The sequence below is a fragment of the Ctenopharyngodon idella genome, chromosome 7 (genome assembly GCF_019924925.1).
Source record: "Ctenopharyngodon idella isolate HZGC_01 chromosome 7, HZGC01, whole genome shotgun sequence".
NCBI classification, from domain to species: Eukaryota; Metazoa; Chordata; class Actinopteri; order Cypriniformes; family Xenocyprididae; genus Ctenopharyngodon; species Ctenopharyngodon idella.
The window spans coordinates 4842431-4866178 of NC_067226.1; the positions used below are offsets into that span (position 1 = coordinate 4842431).

The 23748-nt window shown below is 37.6% G+C and overlaps 1 protein-coding gene across 4 annotated transcripts in view; it reads left to right on the plus strand.

The window, feature by feature from the left end:
• The first annotated feature begins 3881 nt into the window (after positions 1–3881).
• The window catches only part of tub (TUB bipartite transcription factor), a 116389-nt gene continuing 96522 nt past the window's right edge, over positions 3882–23748 (plus strand). Inside the window, exon 1 of one of the 4 annotated variants that reach the window (XM_051899052.1) lies at positions 3882–4305. In XM_051899052.1, the coding sequence (XP_051755012.1) occupies positions 4244–4305 (62 nt within the window). In that variant the 5' untranslated portion in view covers positions 3882–4243. The remainder of the gene's footprint in view (positions 4306–23748) is intronic. The other 3 variants (XM_051899054.1, XM_051899053.1, XM_051899049.1) reach the window with 3 other exon arrangements.

Below are 23748 nucleotides of genomic sequence, written 5' to 3' on the forward strand. Positions count from 1 at the left end.
GAAGGCCTATTGAGGCCTACTGAGTTTTCAGTATTTTTTGGTTAAGTGATTTTGGCCACATAATCAGTCTCTTTGTTTACTGAATAACAGTTGAACTCTCCAGACCTCCCGCCCTTTTAGTCCATTCATGCTGTGAACCGAGTGCAGCACTTACGTAGGCAAACCATTAACTGATCCCCATTACTCTCTCTTTCTCTCCCCATTGCTCTCTCTTTTTCTCTATTAATAGATGTTCGTTTGCATTTCAACACATGTTGGTGCTCCAGAAAAGGCACAGAGCTACTGCAAGCAACTTGAAAATAACACCATTTAATATATATTACTAAGATTTATTCCATCAGTACAGTTTTTAAAGGGTTAGTTCACCCAAAAATTTCTGTCATTAAGTAATCACCCTCATGTCATCCTAAACCCTTAAGACCTTCAGAACACAAATTAAGATATTTTTGATGAAATCCGAGAGTTTCTGAAGCACACAGGCAGCAACGTCATTGCACCTTTCAAGGCCCAGAAAGGTAGTAAAGACATTGTTAAAATAGTCAACGTGACTACAGTCAGGGTTGGGCAAAGATACATCAAAATGTATTTTAAAATAAAATACCAAATACTTTCATTTTAAGTGTATCAAAATAAACTACAAATTACAGCAGCCACACCATGTATCAAAATAAACTACTGTATTTTTGTATTTTAAAAATACTAAAAAATACTTTTACAAGGGAGCATGAAATATTTCCGCAAACCTTCCATCTATTGGCCTATTTGATCTATCCCTTCATCATTACACTGACTCGATTGATTACTTGATTAACTAAACAATTTTTGATAGCAACAGCTTTTCTCTGCCTGAGTCATGCAATAAATCTGACATATGCAACCAGTTAACAGATCAAATATTCACATATCCCTGTGATCTCCCAGATGAAGGTTATAAGTAAACAACAGTTTAATGTTTAACAGTTTGCGAATGACTCATAATTGTATCCTAATTTAGTTACTTGGTGTTTTGTAACGAAGGGCCTACTTTGCATCAGCGACACTGACTCAATGACAAGTCATTCGTGAGAAGACAACTGATGGCAACTGTATTCATAGCAACTAGTTTCTAACTAATTAATCATAAATATAATATATTATGTGTCAGGCAGTCATTCGTGCAATGGTATGCAAAATCATGATCCTACTAAACAGCTGCTTCAATTAGGGTACAATATTCAGCAATCAAATATTTATTTATCAATCATTGGACAACTATTTGGAAGTTGAGAACAAACATTTTAGCATTTCAACAATTATTAAATGATCAATATGTTTTGATTTTAAATGTAGCAAGAAACGTAATCAGAAAGTAGCAACAGAACTTGTCAAGGAGTATTAACCCAACTCCAACCACCGAATCTACTGTGAGCCACAGAAGTATAGAGGACACGTACACATTAATAGTGTAGAACATTTACTTAAAAATTATAGCAAAAAATTGATGGAAAGCTGGCAGCCTGCACGTTTCTTACCTTGACCACCTTCTTCCTTATCCTCCTGACTACCAGCTATGGAGTTTTGTCCTCTGTAGTGGACATTATATTTTAGTGAATTTCTCCTAGATTTTACATGACACAGTTTTACACAGTCTGGATGTCCTGTAAAGAGCACATTCAGGGCTTTTCAGAGATACCAAATGTTCGGAGGTTTCACCATAACCACTCCCTCTCCTTGGTCTTTAAAAATGGCTGACATTAATTTGGTGATCAAATTTACCACACTTATGGAAATATGATAATATTTTGTTATTATCATTTACGTCTGACTAATTTTCAAATTGTTTGTCATAAATAAACATCTCAGAAAAATGTTATGGGGTTTTAAATCAAAATATGACTTTCTGTTACGAAACAGAACATCGATTTTATACATGTCCACTCTAGAGGACAACAGGACTTAAATCATGTTCATCAGGCATTTTGGGAGACACAACAAGTTTATTAAAACAATTATTAAACTAATATTCCTATGAAATATTAGATATTATTATGAAAATCTTGCCAATTATTACTCCTATTATTGCACTTCTTTTTTCATTACATGCTGCTCCAAGAACACATTAATATGCAAATTACATACAGCGTGTAGATACATTGTATATAATGGGGAAAAAAAACAAAACAATTCATTTTACACACATATTGCATAAAGCAAAATGGTATATCAAATCATTCTGTTATATCATTCATAACATAGTTGAGAATCATCTTTATACAAAGTTGGTATAAAAAATCCTGAAACCTAAAAATTTAATGGTGATTAATAAAAAGATCCCATTGTTTTTGCCTTTTCATGTCTATTCATGTCTTATTTTATTTTTTAAAAAACTGAGTCCTGGTGTCCACTACAGAGGACATAGCATAACATATGAATAAAATATCATTTTTCAAAAATTTTATTTTTCCATTTTTTTTTATGCTCTAAACCAGGGGTGTCCAACCCTGCTCCTGGAGGGCTTCCTGCAGATTTCAGTTCCAACCCTGCTCCAACACACCTGTCTGTTATTATCCACCAGCCCTGAACACCATGATTAGCTGGTTCAGGTGTGTTTGATTCGGGTTGGAGCTAAAATCTGCAGGGCGGTACCAGGACCAGGGTTGGACAGCCCTGCTCTAAACAATGAATTGATATATTTAAAAAAAAAATACTAAATTCATAAAACTTTTTTTTTTCTGGTAGTCAGGAGGATATGGATTTTTCTATTCTGAAGTCTGGGCAAACTACTGAGTAGGCACCAATTATTTACCAAGTATTTTACAGTATTTTAAAACTACAAAAATACAAAATACTAAAGTATTTTGATGCAAAATATGAAGCCATTTTCATCAACCCTATCAAAAACAAATTACAAAATCCTATTTTATATTTGAAATACGTATTTGAAAATACACGTACCATAAACACTGCCCATCCCTGACTACAGTTCTTGAACCTTGATGTTATGAAGCGACGAGAATACTTTTTGTGCGCAAAAACAAAACAAAAATAACAACTTTATTTAACAATTTGAACTGTTGTCATACGCAGTAGATGTAGCCAACGCAGTTCAGCACTTCCGTGTTCTACGTCACACGCATGCGTCGTGGTGCTCACGTGAACAGTGTCGGCCAATACTGAGCCGGTGTTCAGATATAAACAAGGGAGCGCTGAACTGTGTTCACTACACCAACTGCATATGACAACAGTTCAAATTGTTGAATAGTCGTTATTTTTGTTTTGTTTTTGTGCACAAAAAGTATTCTCATCGCTTAATTTTTTATGCATAATTTTACATAAAATATTTGACTTGAGTTAAGTACATTAGTTAGCATGAACTAAGAATAAACAATACTTATACAGAATTTTATAATCTTAGTTTTTGTTAATTTCAACATTTACTACATTTTTAAGATCAAAAGTTGTATCTGTTACCATTAATGCACTGTGAACTAACATGGACATTAAAACATATTGCTTATTTGCATTAAATAACATTAACAAATGATACCTTATTGTAAAGTGTTACCGTAGCTATTTTACATTGATACCTTTTAAAAATAACTAATTTATAAATTGTTTTGTAGTATTAATATATAGATTTTATAAAAATCAGATGGCAGTTAGATGGTATTAGCTTAACCCGGAGGCCTTGTGTCAGAGGCTGTGCTTCTTTTTCATGTTAAATTTTCTGCTTTAACAATTAAACGTATTTCCCCAAATATTATCTTGGATGATGCATCATCATAATGTACACTGCACATGCTAAACATGTTACAGTTTATCACTAATGCTCATTTTTCTTAAGGGGGACATATTCACCCAATTTGTCAGTCTCGAAGCAATATTACCCTTTACCTTCTACCCTACAATAGAGAGGTCATTTGGCTGCTTCTTAAAAAAAAAATATATATATATATATATATATGAAAAAACGGGAGGTTCCCACTACAACTATGGCAACAAAAAGCTGATAACTGTGATATTATTTCAAGAAAATGATCTTAATTTAAACGTGTGGTTAACAACTGACATTTCCCCTCTCACAGCCAGTGGTTCAGTCCACCTATTTTAAACCCCTCAACCAAACGGCTTTCTAAGGCTTCCAGCTCCCCACTAGAAACATCTGAAGACGTTCACTGTAGCGAAGACGGAGGATTTAACACAAGACGCCAACAATATTATACGGCTCGGCGTCGCTGTATAATCGAGCATTTGTTGTCCGCAGATGGCCATGGACGGACTGAGCAACAATAAGAGTATGTCATACAGTCGATGGAGTTATGACAGGTAAGCACACCGTCAGCCTGTAAACAGAATGTAAAATCTATTTTCATGTACGTTTTAAATAATTTGTATGATCAAAGTAAACGCTACGAGAAACGCGAGCAAACAAACCAACCCAGCAGTTCATGACGGCGAGAGAAGACGCTGATTTTAACGACCGAAGTTGTGTACAAAGTTCGTAATTCGTCCGAGGAAAAACAACAAATGGCTTCTTTTGGTGAAAATGAATTATATTTTGCAAACCTGATGGTGTATTTCTGTTTTCCTGTTCACAAAGGCGCTTGTAACAGCGAGTAGAATTTTTTCTGATTTGACAGCTGAATGGAGAATTGAACATAGGTCTTCAGTCAAACACCAAAGGAGAACATAATGGTCATTTCTGTTTTAAAATAACGGTTACTGCGTATCAACATTGCGTTTGGTGAGCCAAACGTCACGGTTCTATTTCAACACGTGCTCTTTCCAGTGCATCTCTCGTGTATTTATTAGTCTAGCTTCAGCTCCACTGTCAGCATCAGTTCTCTAAGGGCATCATGATATCTGCCTCAGTGCCTCTGCCTATGAACCAGAGGAAGATACTGGTGTTCATGTCTGCAGTAGGTGACACAATTTCAGTCAAATCCCAGGATGTGATTGGTATGCTATGACTGCTCTCTCACTGCTCCCCAGAGGAACTACAGAAAGATCCTCTATAGTCTGAGGCTTCGTTGCATTTTTTCATGGCAGGGATAGCATATGAAGCTCATTCTGTGCCTGAATATATATATATATATATATATATATATATAATATATAATGTATATATAATATGTGTATATGTGTGTGTGTGTACAGGTTTATATTACATTGTAGGGACCAATGGTCCCCGCAAGGATAGTAAAACCTGAAATCACCTACATTGTGGGGACCAGCCAGCAGGCCCCATGGGGGAAATGGATTAATAACATACTAAATGATGTTTTTTTTGAAAATGTAAAAATGCCAAACGTTTTCTGTGATGGGTAGGTTTAGGTTTAGGGGTAGGGTTAGGGTTAGGGGTAAGAATATACAGTTTGTACAGTATAAAAACCATTATGTCTATGGAGAGTCCCTACAAGGATAGTGAACCAGACAAGAGTGTGTGTGTATGTATGTATGTATGTGTATATATATATATTACCTTTATAGATGACTAAAAGTCATATCTGATTTTTAGTTGGGTTTTTAACAATTTAACAATTTAATCAACAATGGTGACATCACTGTAATATTTGCAAACTGAATTGCAATTGGTCTTTGTTCTTGCATTTCTTTGCATACATAAATTGTATTAAGTTGTTATTATTAGTACGTCTTTTGTCAAAGGACAATGCCACTAATGTTGGGTACACACTAAAAGATTTTTGAAAACTTAGAAGATTTTAAAAATGTGAGCGACCACAAACACGAGGACAAAAAAATCCTGGATTTAACCGTTTTGCTCCTATAGTGTGTGGTGTGCCTTGATGTGACAAAGACAGCACACCACACCACACAAAAACAAATTTTCAACCAGAGTCCCGACTGTGAACAAGGGAAATCTTGCAAAATCTCTCAAGACTTCAGAATAAACATGAAGAACGATAGGCAAGAAGAAATTGCATTGATAGTGTTTGGAATGATTTTCGTATGTTTTACAGGACTCGTTGTATAAACACTCCTGCTGTTGCCACAAATCAACAAGCTGATCTCTGCTGTCCAAATTCATTTAACTTTGTGCTGCGCCATGACTGCTTTTGTTACGCTTCTGTCTTCTGTCAGCTCGCTTTCTGATTAGATATTGTTTCGTTTCACGTGATAATCTCCAGAGCGTGTGCGCGTTTGTACTCAGGATTCCCCCCACACATCAGGTTTTTTGATCGTAAATATTCAACATGTTGAATATTTACGATTCGCGATCGGGGCGGCTCCAACGTTCTTCCGAGCAGATTCAGTCACTCTTAACACACCTCACACCACTGGAGAATCTGTTAAGATAATCTGTAGAGCCATCAAGATAATCGGGACATTACCTAGGATTGTCGGAAGCAGAGAAATCGGTCCAAAATCAGCCCGATTATCTTGTGGTGTGTACCCAGCATAAGCCAGATGTAGAAAGTCTGGGATTGTATTTAAAAATACACACCTGCATACCAAAAAAAAAAAAAAAAAAAAAAAACCTCTTCATCAGAAGTCGAGGGGTATATACTCTGAAAGTACACGATTTTGGACGCAGCATCTGACCCTCCATCCCTCTCCTCCAAGACCCTTTTGGCTAGTTCAGTGTCTGCGGATGCATGTGGGTGATAGGGCACAGAGGTAAATGGAGGAAGTGTTCCTATGGCAAAGACAGAGCTTCAGAGAACAGCTGGTGCTTCTCTTCCAAACAAAGGGAATACTATCCATCACTGAGCACCGTCTCTGATGAATGGATAAAAGAGACAATACCTTGCCAGCACATTAGGCTGGAGTACATCCCAGATCATAGTTCTATCTGTATGATATGCGGCGAATACAGAGTTGTGCTGTAATGAAAACAAAGCAGTACAATGTTTTGTTCAACTGATTGTAATCCTTTCAACTAGCAATGCAGTAAGAACATTTCCCTCACCTATTTAATTCAGCCTCTACCTGCCATTAGATCAGTTCCAGAATGATGCCTTGAGCTAGTTTGGAATTTAATGGAACTGGTGCTGATTACAGTCCACAGCTCATGCAGGCATTACAATTGACAGCCTTCCTCATCAGGTCTGGAGCTGCTCTCAGACAGTCTAATAATCAATCCTGTGTCCCCATTAACACCACTATAACAGCCAAGGTGTTTGGCGTAGATTGTTTTCGGCACAGGCGAACTTCAATAGACGTAGTTAAGCATTTTTATATTTCTGTCAAAGAGAGGGGAGTCTGCTCCAATTATCCAAATAAATGTCAAGTGATCTCATTAGGAAGCTAATAAGATGCTTCGCAATGGCTGTTAGGCAGACCTGATGATGATTTATTCCTGCTTTTTTTTCCCCCCTTACAATAATAGTCATAGGAGCATGCAGTCAATGCACAGAATTGACCCTTTGCTAAGCACAGCCTGCTTGGTCACTGTTGCTGATTCCGACTAGCTTTACAGAACATCACATAGGAATGAACTTGAGAACACTGGCTGCATCCGACATCCATACTTCCCTGCTATATAGTAGGTGAAAAATGAAACGCGTTCCTATCCCATGAAGCCATGGGAGAGGAGTTGTGAACGGCAGTGAAACTGTAAATCACATGACAATGACAACATGACATATGTAGTATGTCCGGATTGCATTCACTACAATTTATATTTTATAAAACATACTTTTTTAATGGTCGCAAAATTAAATATTTATTCAAAAGAAGTTGGTGCCTTCTCGAAGAGTAATGTTCAGTGCTCATTTAGTGATAAAAATTGATTGGATATCATTCTTCCATTGACTGAAATGAATTGTGAGATTACACAGCATTAACTCCCTGCCTAGCATATTAACTCCCTGCCCATCCATTCAGCCTAGCATGGATAAGAGCAGGGAGTGCAGTGATAACCCCCTTAGGATAAACAGAACCGAACCAACAATATTGCAGATAACATTAATGTTCTTAATGACAATTAATGTAACAACATGAATCAAGATAAATGACAGTCTGTTTCAAACAGGAATATCAGAAGGCCAAGTCCTGACTATGGACAAGCGGAGGAGCTGGGGATGGAGGAGGGTAATTAGCTCCTTAGCAACGTGTTAAAGCTGATAATACTGAATGGGTCCTATATAGGGATGCTGTGATAGGCATTGTATTCCTATAGGTAGATGTGGGTCAGCTAAGAGTCAGCTGATGCGAGCTTGACTGATGTGATATGCCAGATGCTTGATTTAGTTGCTAACATTTCTCATTTAAATGTTTAAGCTTTTAATCTAATATTTATATTTTGTTTAATTTCTGCTTTATTTCAATTAACAAAAGATATTTTAATACTTTTTGTTTTAGATAACATTGTGGAGTGAGGAAAAAAAATACTGCTTATACCCTTTAGTGTCACTATTATAAGTGACCCAACACTATTTTACCATATTTTTTTTAGTTTAAAACTATCCAAACATGCAGTTCCACCATGGTCTTATCTTAGCTTGTCTAAGAAAATGTCAGACAGCAACAGTTGTTAAGGCGCTTAGTGAAGTTTCAGTTATCTAATCCTTATTTCACACATCTTACTATAGTAAAAAAAAATATGAGGACTGAGATGGTGCAAAATTGGTGGGAGGCACACCCATTTTAAATCATTCACTGCAGCATACAGCCTGAATTCCAATAGGGGTTGATTCGCTCAGCGAATTACACAAAACATCTAACAGATAAGTGGAACCATTGCATGACTTTTATGTAAAGCCATGTTCTCTGTATGAGGGCAGATGATTGATTTGTGTGAGTCATTAAGATTCTTGAGATTGCTTGGGGGAAAATTTTCTCAATTTTCTCACCACAGAGAAGATCTATGTTACCTGGAGAGAGAGCGCTATTCCTTAGCATTTTCACTCAGTGGAAGTTGGTTGACTTGTGCATGAAGCCCAAGGAGTACATGACCTGGAGGCTTCCATCTTTGGAACTTTGTCATGTAACTCATCACCCATCAAAGGTTTCAGATAAGGAAAGTCAATTTCACACTTTTAAGAGTCTTCCTAAAAACCTGTCACTGGTAAAACATCTACAATAATTTAATAAAATACTAATTCTGGGAAAAATAAAAAAGTTTGGAATAATTAAGATTTTTAATGGTTTTGAAAGAAGTTTCTTATGCTCACCAAGGCTGCATTTATTTGATTAAAAATTACAGTAAAACAGTAATATTGTGTAATTATATTACAATATAATTATAAGAACTTTTTATTTTCTGTTCATATCAGAATGATTTCTGCAGGATCATGTGACACTGAAGACTGGAGTACTGGCTGCTTTGGCATAACGGAAATAAATTACAGTTTGAAATACATTAAAATAGAAAAGTTATTTTACAAAATATTTCACAATATTAGTGGTTTTTTTTACTGTATTTTTTGATCAAATAAATGCAGTTTTGGTGAGCATAGAATACTTATTTAAAAACAAACAAACAAAAAAAAAAAAACGTAATTATTCCTAACTTTTGACCGGTAGTGAATTTTATCAGAATTCATTAATAGCGTAACGAGGTGTCACTCGAAGTAGGATCCATAAGCAGGCTTTTATTAGAATCGTGGTCAAACAGGCAATGGTCAGACACCAGCAAACACAGTAACGGAGAGCAGACACAGTTGTGGTCGATAAACAGGCAGTAGATCAGGGCAGGCGGAGAACAATCACAGATCAGAAACAAAGCAAATAATCCAACAGGCAGGCAGCAGAGAATCATAAACAGGGAACAAACTGGGTCACAACAGGCAGGCAATACAGGACTAAATGCTCAGAAATGTAAACCGTAGTAATACAAGACCTTGCAAAGAGGAATGGTGAAGAGACAGTTTATATAGACCAGTGAATGAGATGCAGCTGGGCAACTTAATCAGTGCCAGGTACGGGGCTGATGGGAAATGTAGTGTGTATGTTTAAGAGTCAATATTCGGGTGAGGGAGCCCTCTGATGGCCAGAGGAGGGAATCACGGAGTTTGTCTCTGTGACAAATAGCCTACATTTGAATAACCGTCAACAGGGAAACATGCTTTTTTTCATCATAATGGTGTAGTTCTGGCATCCACCAGCGGGGACTGAGAAAGTGATAATAACTATCCTTTTTTTTTAACCCCCTTGTTGGTTTAGTGAGAGATTTAGTAGCCCAAGGCCCACTTAATCAAAAAATGGGTTGCACTGATGGCACTACAATCATATTGATTCTGATTATTGGTGCCTGCTGAGGTAATCGTCACAGTCAGAAGAATGATGTGCTTTCTGATTTTTGCTGTTTGACGTCTGCTAACAACATGACAGAAAATTTTCCTTGTGGTTGAACACTGTGTTGAAAACCCTGAACAAATACATTTTTTTTAATGACCAAGTTTTTGATCTTCGTCGCTCATCAGGTTAATCAGAGGATGTCCATGCCGGTCAACCTCTGCAGACAGACAGCTAAATAGAGCAATTTATGTAAGGCTAAGTAAATAAGTGTGCTCGCCTCCTATCGACGTTTTGGAGCTTAGAGACCTTAGTCTGGCACAGGGGAGTAGATTTATAAGGCTTTTTGTTGATTCTGCTCACAGTGCAACTCTGACTTACTGCAAGAAGAGCACATTACTGTGTGTGTATGTGTGGGTGCAAATCTGTTGTTTCGTCTCATACAGTACATAAGTGTTGTCCTTGTCCCTCAGGTCTGGCCCCTGGAGATGTGACTCCTGACATAGATTCAGCCTATATGAAACATTTGAGAATGATTTCTGTGGTAACAAGGGCTTGACATTGCTGCCAACCCGCCAAATGCGGGTGGATTCCAGCAGGTGGATTCTGGGTTGAATTTTATATAATATATACATTTTTCAATCGTAGCCTTTTAAAAAGGCATCTGAAATAATAAAGTAAGTTTGACAATGTTGTCAGAAATATCAATATTTCTATACAGCTAGTTGACACACAAACCCACCACCCCTCACTCATGCATTTCATTTGCTTCGGATGAATATTGTTGGTGTTACAGGACTTGAATTTTGGCATAGGACTGCGTGTATTTTACTCCTTCCCGCAGATTCTATGCTCACACCCAGAGTGTGCGCACATAAAGCCACCTAAATTGAGTTCTTTTTCACTGCCTATTGTACTTAAACAGTCAAATACACACAAAATTATGTCAAAATGTCTGTCTTGGCAAGTATCCACGTAAACCGTCATTTGTGTTTTAAGTGAATGTACACAGTTCAGAAAGAAACCATGTATAACAGTATAATGGATCAGTACGTCAGGTCTTAAAGTGATATATATACCTATATACCTGCTGCCAAAATATGAGATAATATTAAAGGGTTAGTTCACCCAAAAATGAAATTTCTGTCATTAATTACTCACCCTCATGTTGTTCCACACCCGTAAGACCTTCGTTCATCTTTGGAACACAAATTAAGATATTTTTGATGAAATCCAAGGGTTTTTTTTTCAATATAATCGATATACACTACCATTCGAAAGTTTGGGGTTAGTAAGAAATTAATACTTTTATTAAGCAAAGATGCTTTAAATTGAGCAAATGTGACATGACATTACATTACAACAAAAAAAATGTAAATCAAATAAATGCTGTTCCATTCTATTTTTTACTTTTAATTCATCAAAGAATCCTGGAAAAAAAACTGCATCATGGTTTCCACAAAAATATTAAGCAGCACAGCTAAATTCAACATTGATGATAATAATAAGACATGTTTCTGGAGCACCAGATCTCTATATTAGAATGATTTCTGAAAGATCATGTTGCGCTGAATACTGGAGTAATGATGCTGAAAATTCAGCTTTGCCATCACAGGAATAAACCACATGTTAAAATATATTAAAGGGGAAAAAACAGGTATTTTAAATTGAAAGTGAAAGTGACGTGACATGTGGCCAAGTATGGTGACCCATACTTGGAATTTGTGCTCTGCATTTCACCCATCCAAGTACGTGTTGGTGGAAAACACATAAAGTAAACATACACCATTCTTTTGATTCCTCACTGTAATGTGTGAGCATAAGCCCTTTCTCTCTAATGGACAGAAGAGGGGCACAGAACAGAGACTACTGCACTGCTCTAATTACTGTCTTGGAGTCAGAGATGTGGAGTTCGCCAGGGAAATGCATTCACAGGCTGGAATATTTTAAAACAGAATTGGTTAAAGCAGCAGCAGAGAGCTAGATCTCCCCAATGTCCCTACAACGTAAAATATGAGGAACGTTTTTCCAGTACCTAGTCTACTTCTCTCTGCCTCTTCAAAATCAGTTCTAATTGTCTGAATGCCACTTAATTATACATACTCTGGTTTTGATTTAATTACGACTAGTTACTCATCCACACATTAACTGTAAGACAGGGAAAAAATAGATAATTATTATGATAGATGATAATTAAGCCAAAACAGGCTGAAGGCATGTTGAGTAGTGTTAATTGTTTATTTATTTTTTATTCTTTCATTTCACCTCATAACCTGTCTGCTCATGAAATCTGAGGGCCTTGATTAATGTTCTGTGCTGGAAGGTAGTCAGTTGTGTGGGAGTAAACAGCTTTTTAAAATAAAAAGCCATTAGGTTGAAATTATTAAAATTAGCTTACCAAAAAAAAAAAAAAAAAAAAAAACAGCCACAGTGCTGTAGTCAATAGACAATGGCTCTGAAATTACGTAGTGAGCTACCTACATAGGGCCAGTTCACACAAAACATGTTTTCGCTGTTAAAGTTGTGAGATGGAGGTCAGTGGAACGAAAAAAACAAAGCACAAGGTCTAGAGACGCATTTTTTTTTTTTTTTTTTTTAAAGTTGAAATTTTTTTAACTTGAGCGCCGCATTTTTATGAAGGCTGTGTCATGCGCGAGATACTGCAAAAGACGTGAGACGTGAGCACAACGATTAAAGACGTCTGACTAGCGCAGCGTTTCTCAAAGTGTGGGGCGCGCCCCACTGGTGGGGAATAGAGACATGACAAGTGGGGCGCGACAAACAGGAGGAAATTTGGTCATTTTTTTTTGTGCCCATCTCTATTAACCTTTTGAGCAGTACGGTCCCACATATGGGATTTTTATTTCTGTGCCCCTGAGAGTACTGTCCCACATATGGGATTTAGAACGTTCAGTGACGTCACATAACTGCCAGATTCAAAGTGTGCTTTCGCGCTTTGGCTGGGGCAGAGCCAGAGACGGACACGCTCAGCAGCGCTTGTCAACAACATAATGTTTATTTTAGGTTTCAGACATTTAAAAATCCATAAGTACTAGTAAAACAATACATTTAGAGCTTGTAAAATACACACTGATGTCTATGGAAGCAGCAATAACAATCAATTCTGATATAATTTGCCGACTTGTTTTATTCATATCAGATACACATAGTTTAAGTAACTATAAAGTTTACTCTATTTTTCTCCCAGATCGCCGGCCACTTACTTACATGTATTTGGGTAGAAACTGATGAATTCACGTGCTGTAAATCTGACTGACAGTATTCTCTGAGCAGCTGCGCAAATAAACATGGCGGCGCCCATTTCGCGTTATAGATCATGATCATTTAAATAGGTTTTTAAATGACAAAACACACTCACTTACACATATTTGAGAATCGGAATGTCAGATAGTTGATGACATGGTAAGCAAGTTTGTGAATATTTTAAAAAAGGAGAAACTAAATAAAAGCGATACATCTGTCATACTGTGTTATTGTAGCTGCGGTGTGTGACGTGACAAGCATGAAGCGTCGCCATGGAAACAATAAGGGGAAACAAAAAAACTCAGCTAGAATATTTTAATGAAAGGGTTAATTCCTAATTATTTTTATTCACTTTTGAACAAAGTCTTTTCATACAAAGTGATAATATAATTGCACTTTTATTTTCTGTAGTTGAAAGTTTTTAATGCTGTTATTTGAAGTTATGTTTTTAAAATGTGGTGTTAATAAAATATATTTTAATAAATTTTAACAGTTAAACTAAAAGCCTAGTTTATTACCATTTTGTTGGGGCGATTGGGGACAGGTGGGACTCGGAACCCTTTCCTACCTCCAAAGTGGGGAATGGCAGAAAAAGTTTGAGAAACACTGGACTAGAGTGTGTTTACATTGGAAAAACAATGGAAAAGTAGTGCAGTGGAATAGAAAAAGGCCCGTTCACACCAAGAATGATAACTATAAAGATAACTATAATGATAACTATATTAGTGTCCACACTAAAACATCCTGTTTATTCTAAGTGCGCTGCAGTTTTGTCGTTCCCCACTTTAAATGCTCGAGCTCTTTAAAGCAAGATGGATTCTGATGGCTGATAAGGTTTTTATCGTTCCTCAGCTGGAAAAAACATTCTGTGAAAGTGATTCCAACATATAATTTCACGGTGCCGTTATCATTGTAGTTGTGGTGTGGACTGCCATTCTTTTATATTTAGGACAATTTTTAGAACTATACCTTTATTGTTATCTTTATAGTTATCATAACTGTAAAAAGCTTATAGTTATGCTAATAAATTGTGCACTTGGCAGAAGAATTATTTATGATTATTGCTAATAATAAATGCACAAAAAGCCATTTGAAGCCATGTTTTACAGTTATTTTATCATGTTAGGCGGTTTTGATTTTGCTTTTTAAACGTGATAAAATCACATATAATCACTAAAATCAACTCTTGTGTCTTGCTGGTTTAATTTTTAAAGTTTTTTTAGAGTTTATTTTTTTTGGCATTTGCTAGCTATAGAAATGAATGCAGTACAGTCAGACTTGTGTTGTGAGTAATTGAAATGATGTAACATGCCAATGTCAATTTACCAAAATAGTCATATTTGAGTTGTTCAGAACAAGAAATTAGTTGTTCTCATATTTTCTCTAACACTCCATTTAATTTGAGGATTTCATTTCCTCTAGACTCCATTAAACATTCCTTGAGATAAACCTTGAGTAAAACAGAGGTGCATTTTAAAAACTTTTATTGGCTGAAAAAAAAGTTAGACATTTTTCTCGCAATTTACTAACTGCTGAGTCATTTTGCTGCAGAAAAAGCCAGGTAAACAAATGAGCAAATGGGACACATTGGAAGAATTATTGCATCTTTTATCCTTGTTAAAGGAGAGTGAGAGCCAAACATTTAGTTTTGTAAAATTGCTCACATAAGCCTTGTGGGTGTTTACTTTAAAGTACCCTTCTCATTCATCAATCTTCCTAGTTATAGGAGTGGTTAATGACATTATTTAAAAGCCCGCAGTCTCTTTAATCTGTCACCTCATCTTTATTATATACTGTGTGTGTGTGTGTGTGTGTGTGTGTGTGTGTGTGTATATAATATATATATATATATATATATATATATATATATATATAATATATATATATATTTCAACCAAGGCGCTTATCAACCATTTTCAAGAAAACCAATATATAAGGCAGCCATATTAAGACTTGTAAACCATTGTGCTCAAAAGTTAGTCACCTCACCCAACCATGCTTCTCATAGACTGTTCTTGCATTAGAATAATTATAAAAAGTGTCTGCTGAAAGGAAGTAACTTGAAGGGTATTTTAAGAGTAACAAAGTTTAGTGGTGTGTACTATGTTTGTTTCACCAAGCGTATAAGGCTATATTTGACTACATTAAAGAAAACTGCTACATCTGTAATGTTTTTTGAACTTGTACTTCATTTGCAAAGTTTATTTATATTGAGTCACAATGCTCAAGGCCATTAATCACACAATTAAAAGTTTTTACTTTTTCTTTTGAATGACATTTAAATACTCTTAAGAAAATGACATGCCATTCAGTGAGGTTCTCAGTTGATTCTCACAGAAATGCTGATGAATCACAGTCATGTTTTGGAGCTTAGTTTTCTAGATTTACAGTAGCAATTCTAGAGATGAAGACATATTGCATGTCATACATACATATACAGTACATTAGGGGTGTAATGGTACACAAACATGACGGTTCTGTATGTACCTCGTTATTGAAGTCACAGTTTGGTACAAGTTTGATACAGCGGGGGAGAAAACTAAACATAAAATAGCTTTTTTTAATTGTAATAACGGTGTTTTTTTTTTTTTTTTAACTCAATTTGAACTTAAATGTGTCTCTGTTTTTAAAATAATTTCAATTATAATTAAAATTTTCTTAAAGATAATAAATCTATCTTAGCTAATGCTGTAAACTAGCCTATATAGGGAGCCCTTACTTACACATTACTATAATATTAAAGGTTACAGTTAACAACAGAGCCTAAATTATTGAATTCAGTTGCTATTTATTTTTTGGATATAAATAACATTAAAATTGCATGGCAGGTTTTGCATTAACTTCTAAATCTAATTATAAAGTTAATTTTCTACTGCAAATTATTTTTCAAATATAATCATTTCCACAGCAGCTGTCTTAACTTGTATTCATGAGAAATGTATTTAAACATACATTAAATAATTAAGACATTACTAACAGGTTAAGTAAATATAATGAATAGGCTAATATAGTGCATTTACTAAATGCTCCTCTCTAGAGTTCATTTCTCTAGTGAACTAACAAGGTAAATGTAATGCTACGTGAGATATTTTTGGCCACGTACACACTGCAGCAAAATTTGGTTGTCAGTTCACCTTTTAGTGCTTAATCGCGTTCTGTACACACACAGTTCAGTAAAATACGGGAGTGACAAATGCTTTCTACAACCGAATTAACTCCCGAAAAATACAGGTAGTGACAACCGCATTTACAGAAATTCTATGCAGTGTGTACGGAACCGAACTCAACAACTAGTTGTTAATGACTGAGTTGTTAACATGCACCAGTGTAATGTGTGTCTCTCGTGTATGCGTGGCAAATCAAAGGGAAAGCACGAGCCTCAACTCATTTGTGTTGCCAGATCTTGCTAGAAAAATAAGCAAACAAGAATAAAGCCCATAATAAACCGAAATAAATCCAAATGCTTTATGCTGAAAATAAGACCAAAATATCGCAATTCATGTCTGCTCACTTTAATAACTCCATAAACCCGTTTGCTTTATGAGACGAGCTTAAACAACAAGCCCAAATACGCTTATAATGAGTGACCATGGCAACACAGAAAGAGCGCGCTCTGTGTGAAACAGGGCTGTACAAGCATAAACAAAACACGACGCCTCCGTCGACTGTGTTAGTGTGTTTGGTTAAATTGCTGAAAATAACGAGCGTTTTGTCACTGTGTACGTGGTCATTCTCAAGCTGTTTTATTGATATCTTTCAGCAGTTGAAACACTGGTTGAGAGATTACATAACCATACCGATTGATTGTCTCTTCTTCTGTGCATTTAATTGGCAAACAGCGTTGCATTACTGCGTGCGCCCCCTTCTGGATTGGAGTGTGGATCGCCTGTGACTGACTGTATTCGTTGTGTAACTGCGTGAACCGAACCGTGACGTCCATACCGTATGGTTCGGGATGAATACATGTACATGCATACATACATATATATGAGTTTAAGGGTGTATTTGCATTGATTTTGTGTCTTGTATTGTACTACATGATGTTAGAAGACTCATCAGCTGTGAAATCCTTAAATCGTATCAGGTTACGCATAGGGGTGGGAATTGCAGGGAACCTCATGATACGATCACGATACATGGCTCATGATAACGATAATATCAGGATACAGCGATTCTGCGATAATCGATATATTGCTAGGCAATCCTATAATGATACATCACGATATCTGTCTATGAAAACAAAATGCCAGAGAAAAGGTTAAGTGCAGGTTTTCTCTCTTTATCTGCAAAACAGATATAAACCCGCAATAGGAGAGAGCGACAGCAGCACTGAAAAGATCATTTAGTCTCGTTACTTTTAATGAAGATAATTGTGTGTTGAGCATCTGCGACTTACTTTCAGTCTCATGTGCGGCAGTCTGTGCGTCGGCTTGCTGAACAGATACTGAGCTGCTCATCTGCGGCGATGCGTGATGCAGTAGTGCTGTCATATCTGACTATAACATTATTTAGCCTGTAACACGCTCTCACATAATTATTTTTTAGTATTTTTGGGAGGAGTAAAATTTACATATGTGGTTTCAACAACCAGATGCATTTAGACTGATGCAGAGACTGTTTTGACTGGAATGCGTCCCAGAAGTGGTTTGAGCAATCGGATTTAAATCCATCCATTTAAATCCAAATGCGTTTCGGGGCATTTAGACCTGGTTTTTTCACAATCGGTCTTATCCGATTAGAGAAAATGCATGAAGTGACCAGGTGTAAACAGACCCTTTGACGCTCTTTACCAAGCGCTTTACGGGAGCGCGTGAACTCTTGTCTATCAGCGGATCCCTAATATATCCGCTGATAGATGAATCTGCTGATAGATGCCTGCTTTCAAACGCTCCCGTGTATATCTGTGTAAGCGCTCGGTGAAGAATGTCAAACATGTCTATGTTTGTCACATAAATGGTATAAAAGCCTAAGTATATCACCCTATTGATATTTTTTTCCCCACCCCTAGTTACACATGTAACCATGGTTCTCTGAGAAGGGGAATGAGATACTGCATCTGAAGACACTTTAGGGAATGCCTCCGGCATGACGATGTCTGAAGTACGTGTAAAAATGCGACAATGGTTGCGTTCCACTCCACTTTTAGACACACGATCAAGGGCTTAGGATGTTCCAATTCAGCCCATTGCAAGGATTCCGCCAGTAGTGGGCACTTGTGCAACATAAGCAAATGACGTACATCCGAGTCAACGAGACTGAGGCCTGCGACAGCACGTGACGTCACTCTAGTGTGACCGTGAGTACAAAAGGGCACCTAGAGTACATATCATCAGCATTTTTGTGTCTCGTTCCCCTTCTCAGGTAACCATGGTTACATGCATAACCTGAGACATTCCCTTTTAAATGGGAACTCGCACTGCGTCCAAAGACACTTTGGGGAATGAGTACCCACTCTGCCATGCTGAGGGAATAACTGCCTAAATGGCTCAACGGACTTAGATGCCGGAGACCAATCCCTCACTCAGGTCAAACACGGAGCTATCAGTGACACTATTCCCTAAGGCCACAACCCAAGCTCAGAGCTCAAGGTCTGGTAATGCCAGTCTCCTTGACAGGCATCACCTTAAAGGGAATACAGGAAAGGAGAAATTAGAGTTTTCTCGCCATGTCACTATCTAGGGGGGATAAGATTTAACCCCTGAGGACCCCAGGGGAGCTGCAAGAAATGTGCAACCCTGCCTGACTCGAAGGCCTCAGCAGATTGACTCTCTAAGTGAGAGGAGGCCAGACCTACTCAGTCATAAAGACAGTTTACCAAGGTGGCCTCACAGAGGGCCGAACTCTTGATATCGCAGTCTAGGTGGAGCTCAGGTGAGCGGAGACCTCAGCAGAACGACTCACTAAAGTGAGAGTTTATCTAGGCGGCCTAACAAAAGGCAGAACTTTTTAATATCACTGTCTAGCTAGACCTCAGGTGAGTGGAGGCCTCAACAAAACGACTCACTAAAGCGAGAGGAGGCCAACCAGACTCAACCTTTAAAACAGTTCATCAAGGCGGTCTCACAGAGGGCCAAACGCCCAGTGTTACTGTCTAACTGGAGCCCACTTGAGCGGAGACCTCAGCAGAATGATTCTTAAAAGACAAGAGGAGGTCAACCGTACTCAAACCAAAAAACAGTTTATCAAGGTGGCCTCACAGAAGGCCGAACACTCGATATCACTGTTTTGACTGGAGCTCAAGAGAGCAAAGGCCATAGCAGGACGACTCTGTTTTGTTTTTTTTTTGTTTTTTTTTTAAACAAATGTTTCAAATCAGTGGTTCGGAACATGTATCAAACTGCCAGAGTCACGTGAACCATTGAAATTTCGAAACACTAATGACGTAAAGAAGCCTCGTTTACTGAAATCACGTAACTTTTACGCTCCGAACCACTGATTTGAAACAAAAGATTCGTAAAGCTTCGAAGCTTCATGAAGCAGTGTTTTGAAATCGCCCATCATTAGATCTTGTTGAATAAAGTCGTTATTTTGTTTTTTTTGACACGCACCAAGTATTCTCGTTACTTCATAACATTAAGGTTGAACCACTGTAGTCACATGAACCGTTTTATATGTCTTTAGTATCTTTCTGGGCGTCTTTTTTTCTGTCTTTAGTAGCTTTCTTTTTGAAAGTGTAAATTAACTTGCTGTCAATGCAGGCCTCACTGAGCCATCGGATTTTATCAAATATCTTAATTTGTGATCAGAAGATGAACAAAGGTCTTACGGGTGTGGAACGACATGACGGTGAGTAATTGATGACATTTTTGGGTGAACTAACCCTTTAAAGGTAAAAAAATTATCACTTTAACCAGTAGATGGCTGCAGAGCTCCACTATTTGCTATTTGACTAACTGAAAGATATCTTTTCACAATTTTTTTTTTTTCAGTTGGATTCATATCCTGCATATTATGAAATCACAATTATAACAATAAAAATACTTTATTTTAAAAAAAGTTTATTTTTTTTGTACTGAAAAAAAAAATATATCAGTTTTTCAATAATGTTACATTATGATTAGAATAAAACCTGAACAAGATGTTACAAAGACAAAAGTTGGAGTATATAATTCTGCAAATTTAGTCTACACTTCAGTTATTAACTGTAACAGAACAAAAATTAACAGAAATGAAGTTATATTACATATTGAGTACAAATGCACGACATGAAATGCAATGAACTGAACAGCAATAACAAATGAGCAAATAAAGCACATGGATTCTGTGTGTGTGTGTGTGTGTGTGAGAGCATGATCATTTTGCATTGTGGATGTTTTTTGCATTGTTGGAGGTGTTCCACTTCATTTCTGTCTATGCGTGTTCTGCGTTGTTTCTGATTTTGAGGATGAATTTTGTCCATTTTCTAAGTGTGTTTTTTTTTTTTTTTTTTTTCACACTAACGTAAAAACAGATATCACTCCAATTTATTTTTTTATTTGTAGATTTAGAAAGTGTTGACAATAAGTCTCATTTGGACACAGAGAACTTTTATTTATTTATTTATTTATTTATTTATTTATTTATTTTTAGCAAACGTCATTTGGGGTCAAAAATACCCCGAAGACCATAATGAACTCCTAGAGTTCATTATGGTTCATCACTATTTTACCAGATAAACATCATAATTGGTCAGTCTAATCTAAAGGCCTTTGTGATGTTAAATTGTCAAGATCTTGAGTTTTCGCTGAAGGGTGTGTTCGTGGCGGCCTGACAAAATTCGATGTTTCGCCATGAAACAGGAAATTGTTGTAACTCGGGCATTCAATGTCCGATCTGCCCCAAACTTCACATGTTTTATGAGAGTCCTGACCTGACTCTAATAGACATCTACATGCCAATATTCAATTACAGTCATAGCGCCACCTTCGGGCAACAGGAAATGTCTTGTTTTACACTGTCATTAACTCCTCATTAAGATTTAACCAGAACAATATTATATTTGGTCAGTCTAATGTTAAGGCCTTAGCGATGTTAAATTGCAAATATCTTGAGTTTTTGTTGAACGGCGTGTCCATGGCGGCCTGATAAAGTCTGATGTTTCGCCATGAAACAGGAAGCTGTTGCAAGTCAGGCATCCAACCTGCCCCAAACTTCACGTTTGATAAGAGTCCTGGCCTGAAGACGCCACCTTTTGGCAAGAGGAAATGGCATGCTTTACACTGTAATTTACTCCCTGAAACATATTTAAATATGCCATGAAGTACCAAACATGTGAGAAACAATTTAAATCATGCAACACTTGGCTAAGTGCTAATGTATGTATACAATGTCCAATCTGCCCCAAACTTCACGTTTGATAAATGCCCTGGCCTGAAGACATCTACATGACAATATTCAGTATAGTAATAGCGCCACTCGTGGCACTCGACGTGTTTAATACTGTGATGCACTACTAGCAACATATTAAAATATGCAATTGAGTACTAAACATGCTAGAAACATTCTAAAACATGCTAGCAACACTTAGCTGAGTGTTAAAGCATGCTATTATCGTTATGAAGTTGTTGTAACTCAAGCATACAATGTCCAGTCTGCCTCAAACTTCACGTTTGATAAATGCCCTGGCCTGAAGACCTCTACATGCCAAAATTTTTGTCATAGCGCCACCAGCTGGTAGCAGGAAGTGTGGCAAATACAAATGACTGACACAGACTATATTTATATTCTTAAATGCATATTGCCCACTGTGCTCTGTTTCCTAAGGCCACCGGGTAGCGGTGGCACAGGTGTGAGGGCCCTTTCATTGCTGCTTGCAGCTTTAATTGGTAGTGTAACTGTTGACATAAATTGCTAGATATCAACATATGGAGAAGCTCTAATAAAGCTCATAAATAAGAGGCTGATGAAACATTTCAACAATTCAATGTAATGTCCTTAGCTCTGGGATGGACTAGCCATAAGGAGTACATAAATTTCCTGTTGGGCCAGATGACCTCTAGTTTGTCTGTCAAAACCAAATTTGATTCCAATGTGAATATACAAAGATATAAGGATTTCACTGCTGATGAGTCTTCTAACACAATGCAGCACAATACAAGACACAAAATCAATGCAAATGCACCATTACACTTCTAATAAACTAGGAACTTGAACTTCCTTGAACATCCCAATTAGTTGTCAGCATTATGTTCAGTTAGTTTCTGTTTTCACAGACTCTCAGTTTGTTTTCATTTGTCAGGTGTCTTTGTTCTGATTCCCGCCACTCGTTTCCTCGTCTCCTTGGTTACCGTGATTATTAGTTCATTTGTTTTAGCTGTGTTCAACCCATCACCATCTGTATTTATGTCACTCTGTTTTAGTTCTTAGTTGTCTGGTCTCGTTTCAAGTTATGTGTGTGTACCCTGCCACCTGTTTAGATTTGTACCTGTTTGGATTATTCTATTAAACTGTGTGTTGGAACTTTATTCGTCTTCGTCTTCTTCTGCCTGTCTACACACACCAGTGTTACAGAAGACTGGACCCAAATAATGGATTTTGCAGTGAAGATTGCTGCGTTGGCCAGAAGCAGTCATACCATCTTGGACTTTACTGTGGAGTTTTGCCGTCTCGCCATTTGTTTCCCCTATGAAATCGCTGTATTTAATTCCGCCTGCCGCAATATGTGAGCCAGAACCCAACTAAAGGAGGATAGCACCCGTTATCACCCCAGAGCCAAAGCGTCTCGGAGAGTCTGACCAGGGACGTGAGCCGGCAACACCGTCCATCGCTGTGGGAGTCCTCGTGGAGTTTGAGGGAATGGAAGTGAAAAGAGTGAGTACCAGCTAGACTCTATGGACATTTTTCAAGAGAGTGGAGAGTTGTATCCCTTTTACCCCATGAACTTACCTGTAGGTCAGTCATCTTCTTTAGTCATGTTAACCCCGCCCAGCCTCCCTCTCCCACCACCTCTCCTTATTGCTGTTGGTAGCACTTTGTTTTCGTCTCTCTATGCCCGTCCTCTGTCCTCAACCACTGTTACCACCCAGTTGTCATCATCTCCCATTGGTCCCTCAGTGTCATCTCCTCTCAGTGGCACGGTTCCACCTTGGACATGCGAGGAGCCAATCCCTCCTGGGCAGTTTGAGGCTATGGCTCTGCCTCCAGCCTCGAAGTGCTCAGACCCACCTCGACCCGTTGCCTTAGCTCCTGCGGCTGCGCTCCTTCCTCCCTCGACTCCAGCACTGACCTTCGGCGGTTCGACCTCACCGGGCTCCCTCGAACTGTCGGATCCAACTGGGTCAGAGCTCGCCACACCTCCGCTGTGGACTTGCGGGCCGTCTGTTGCCC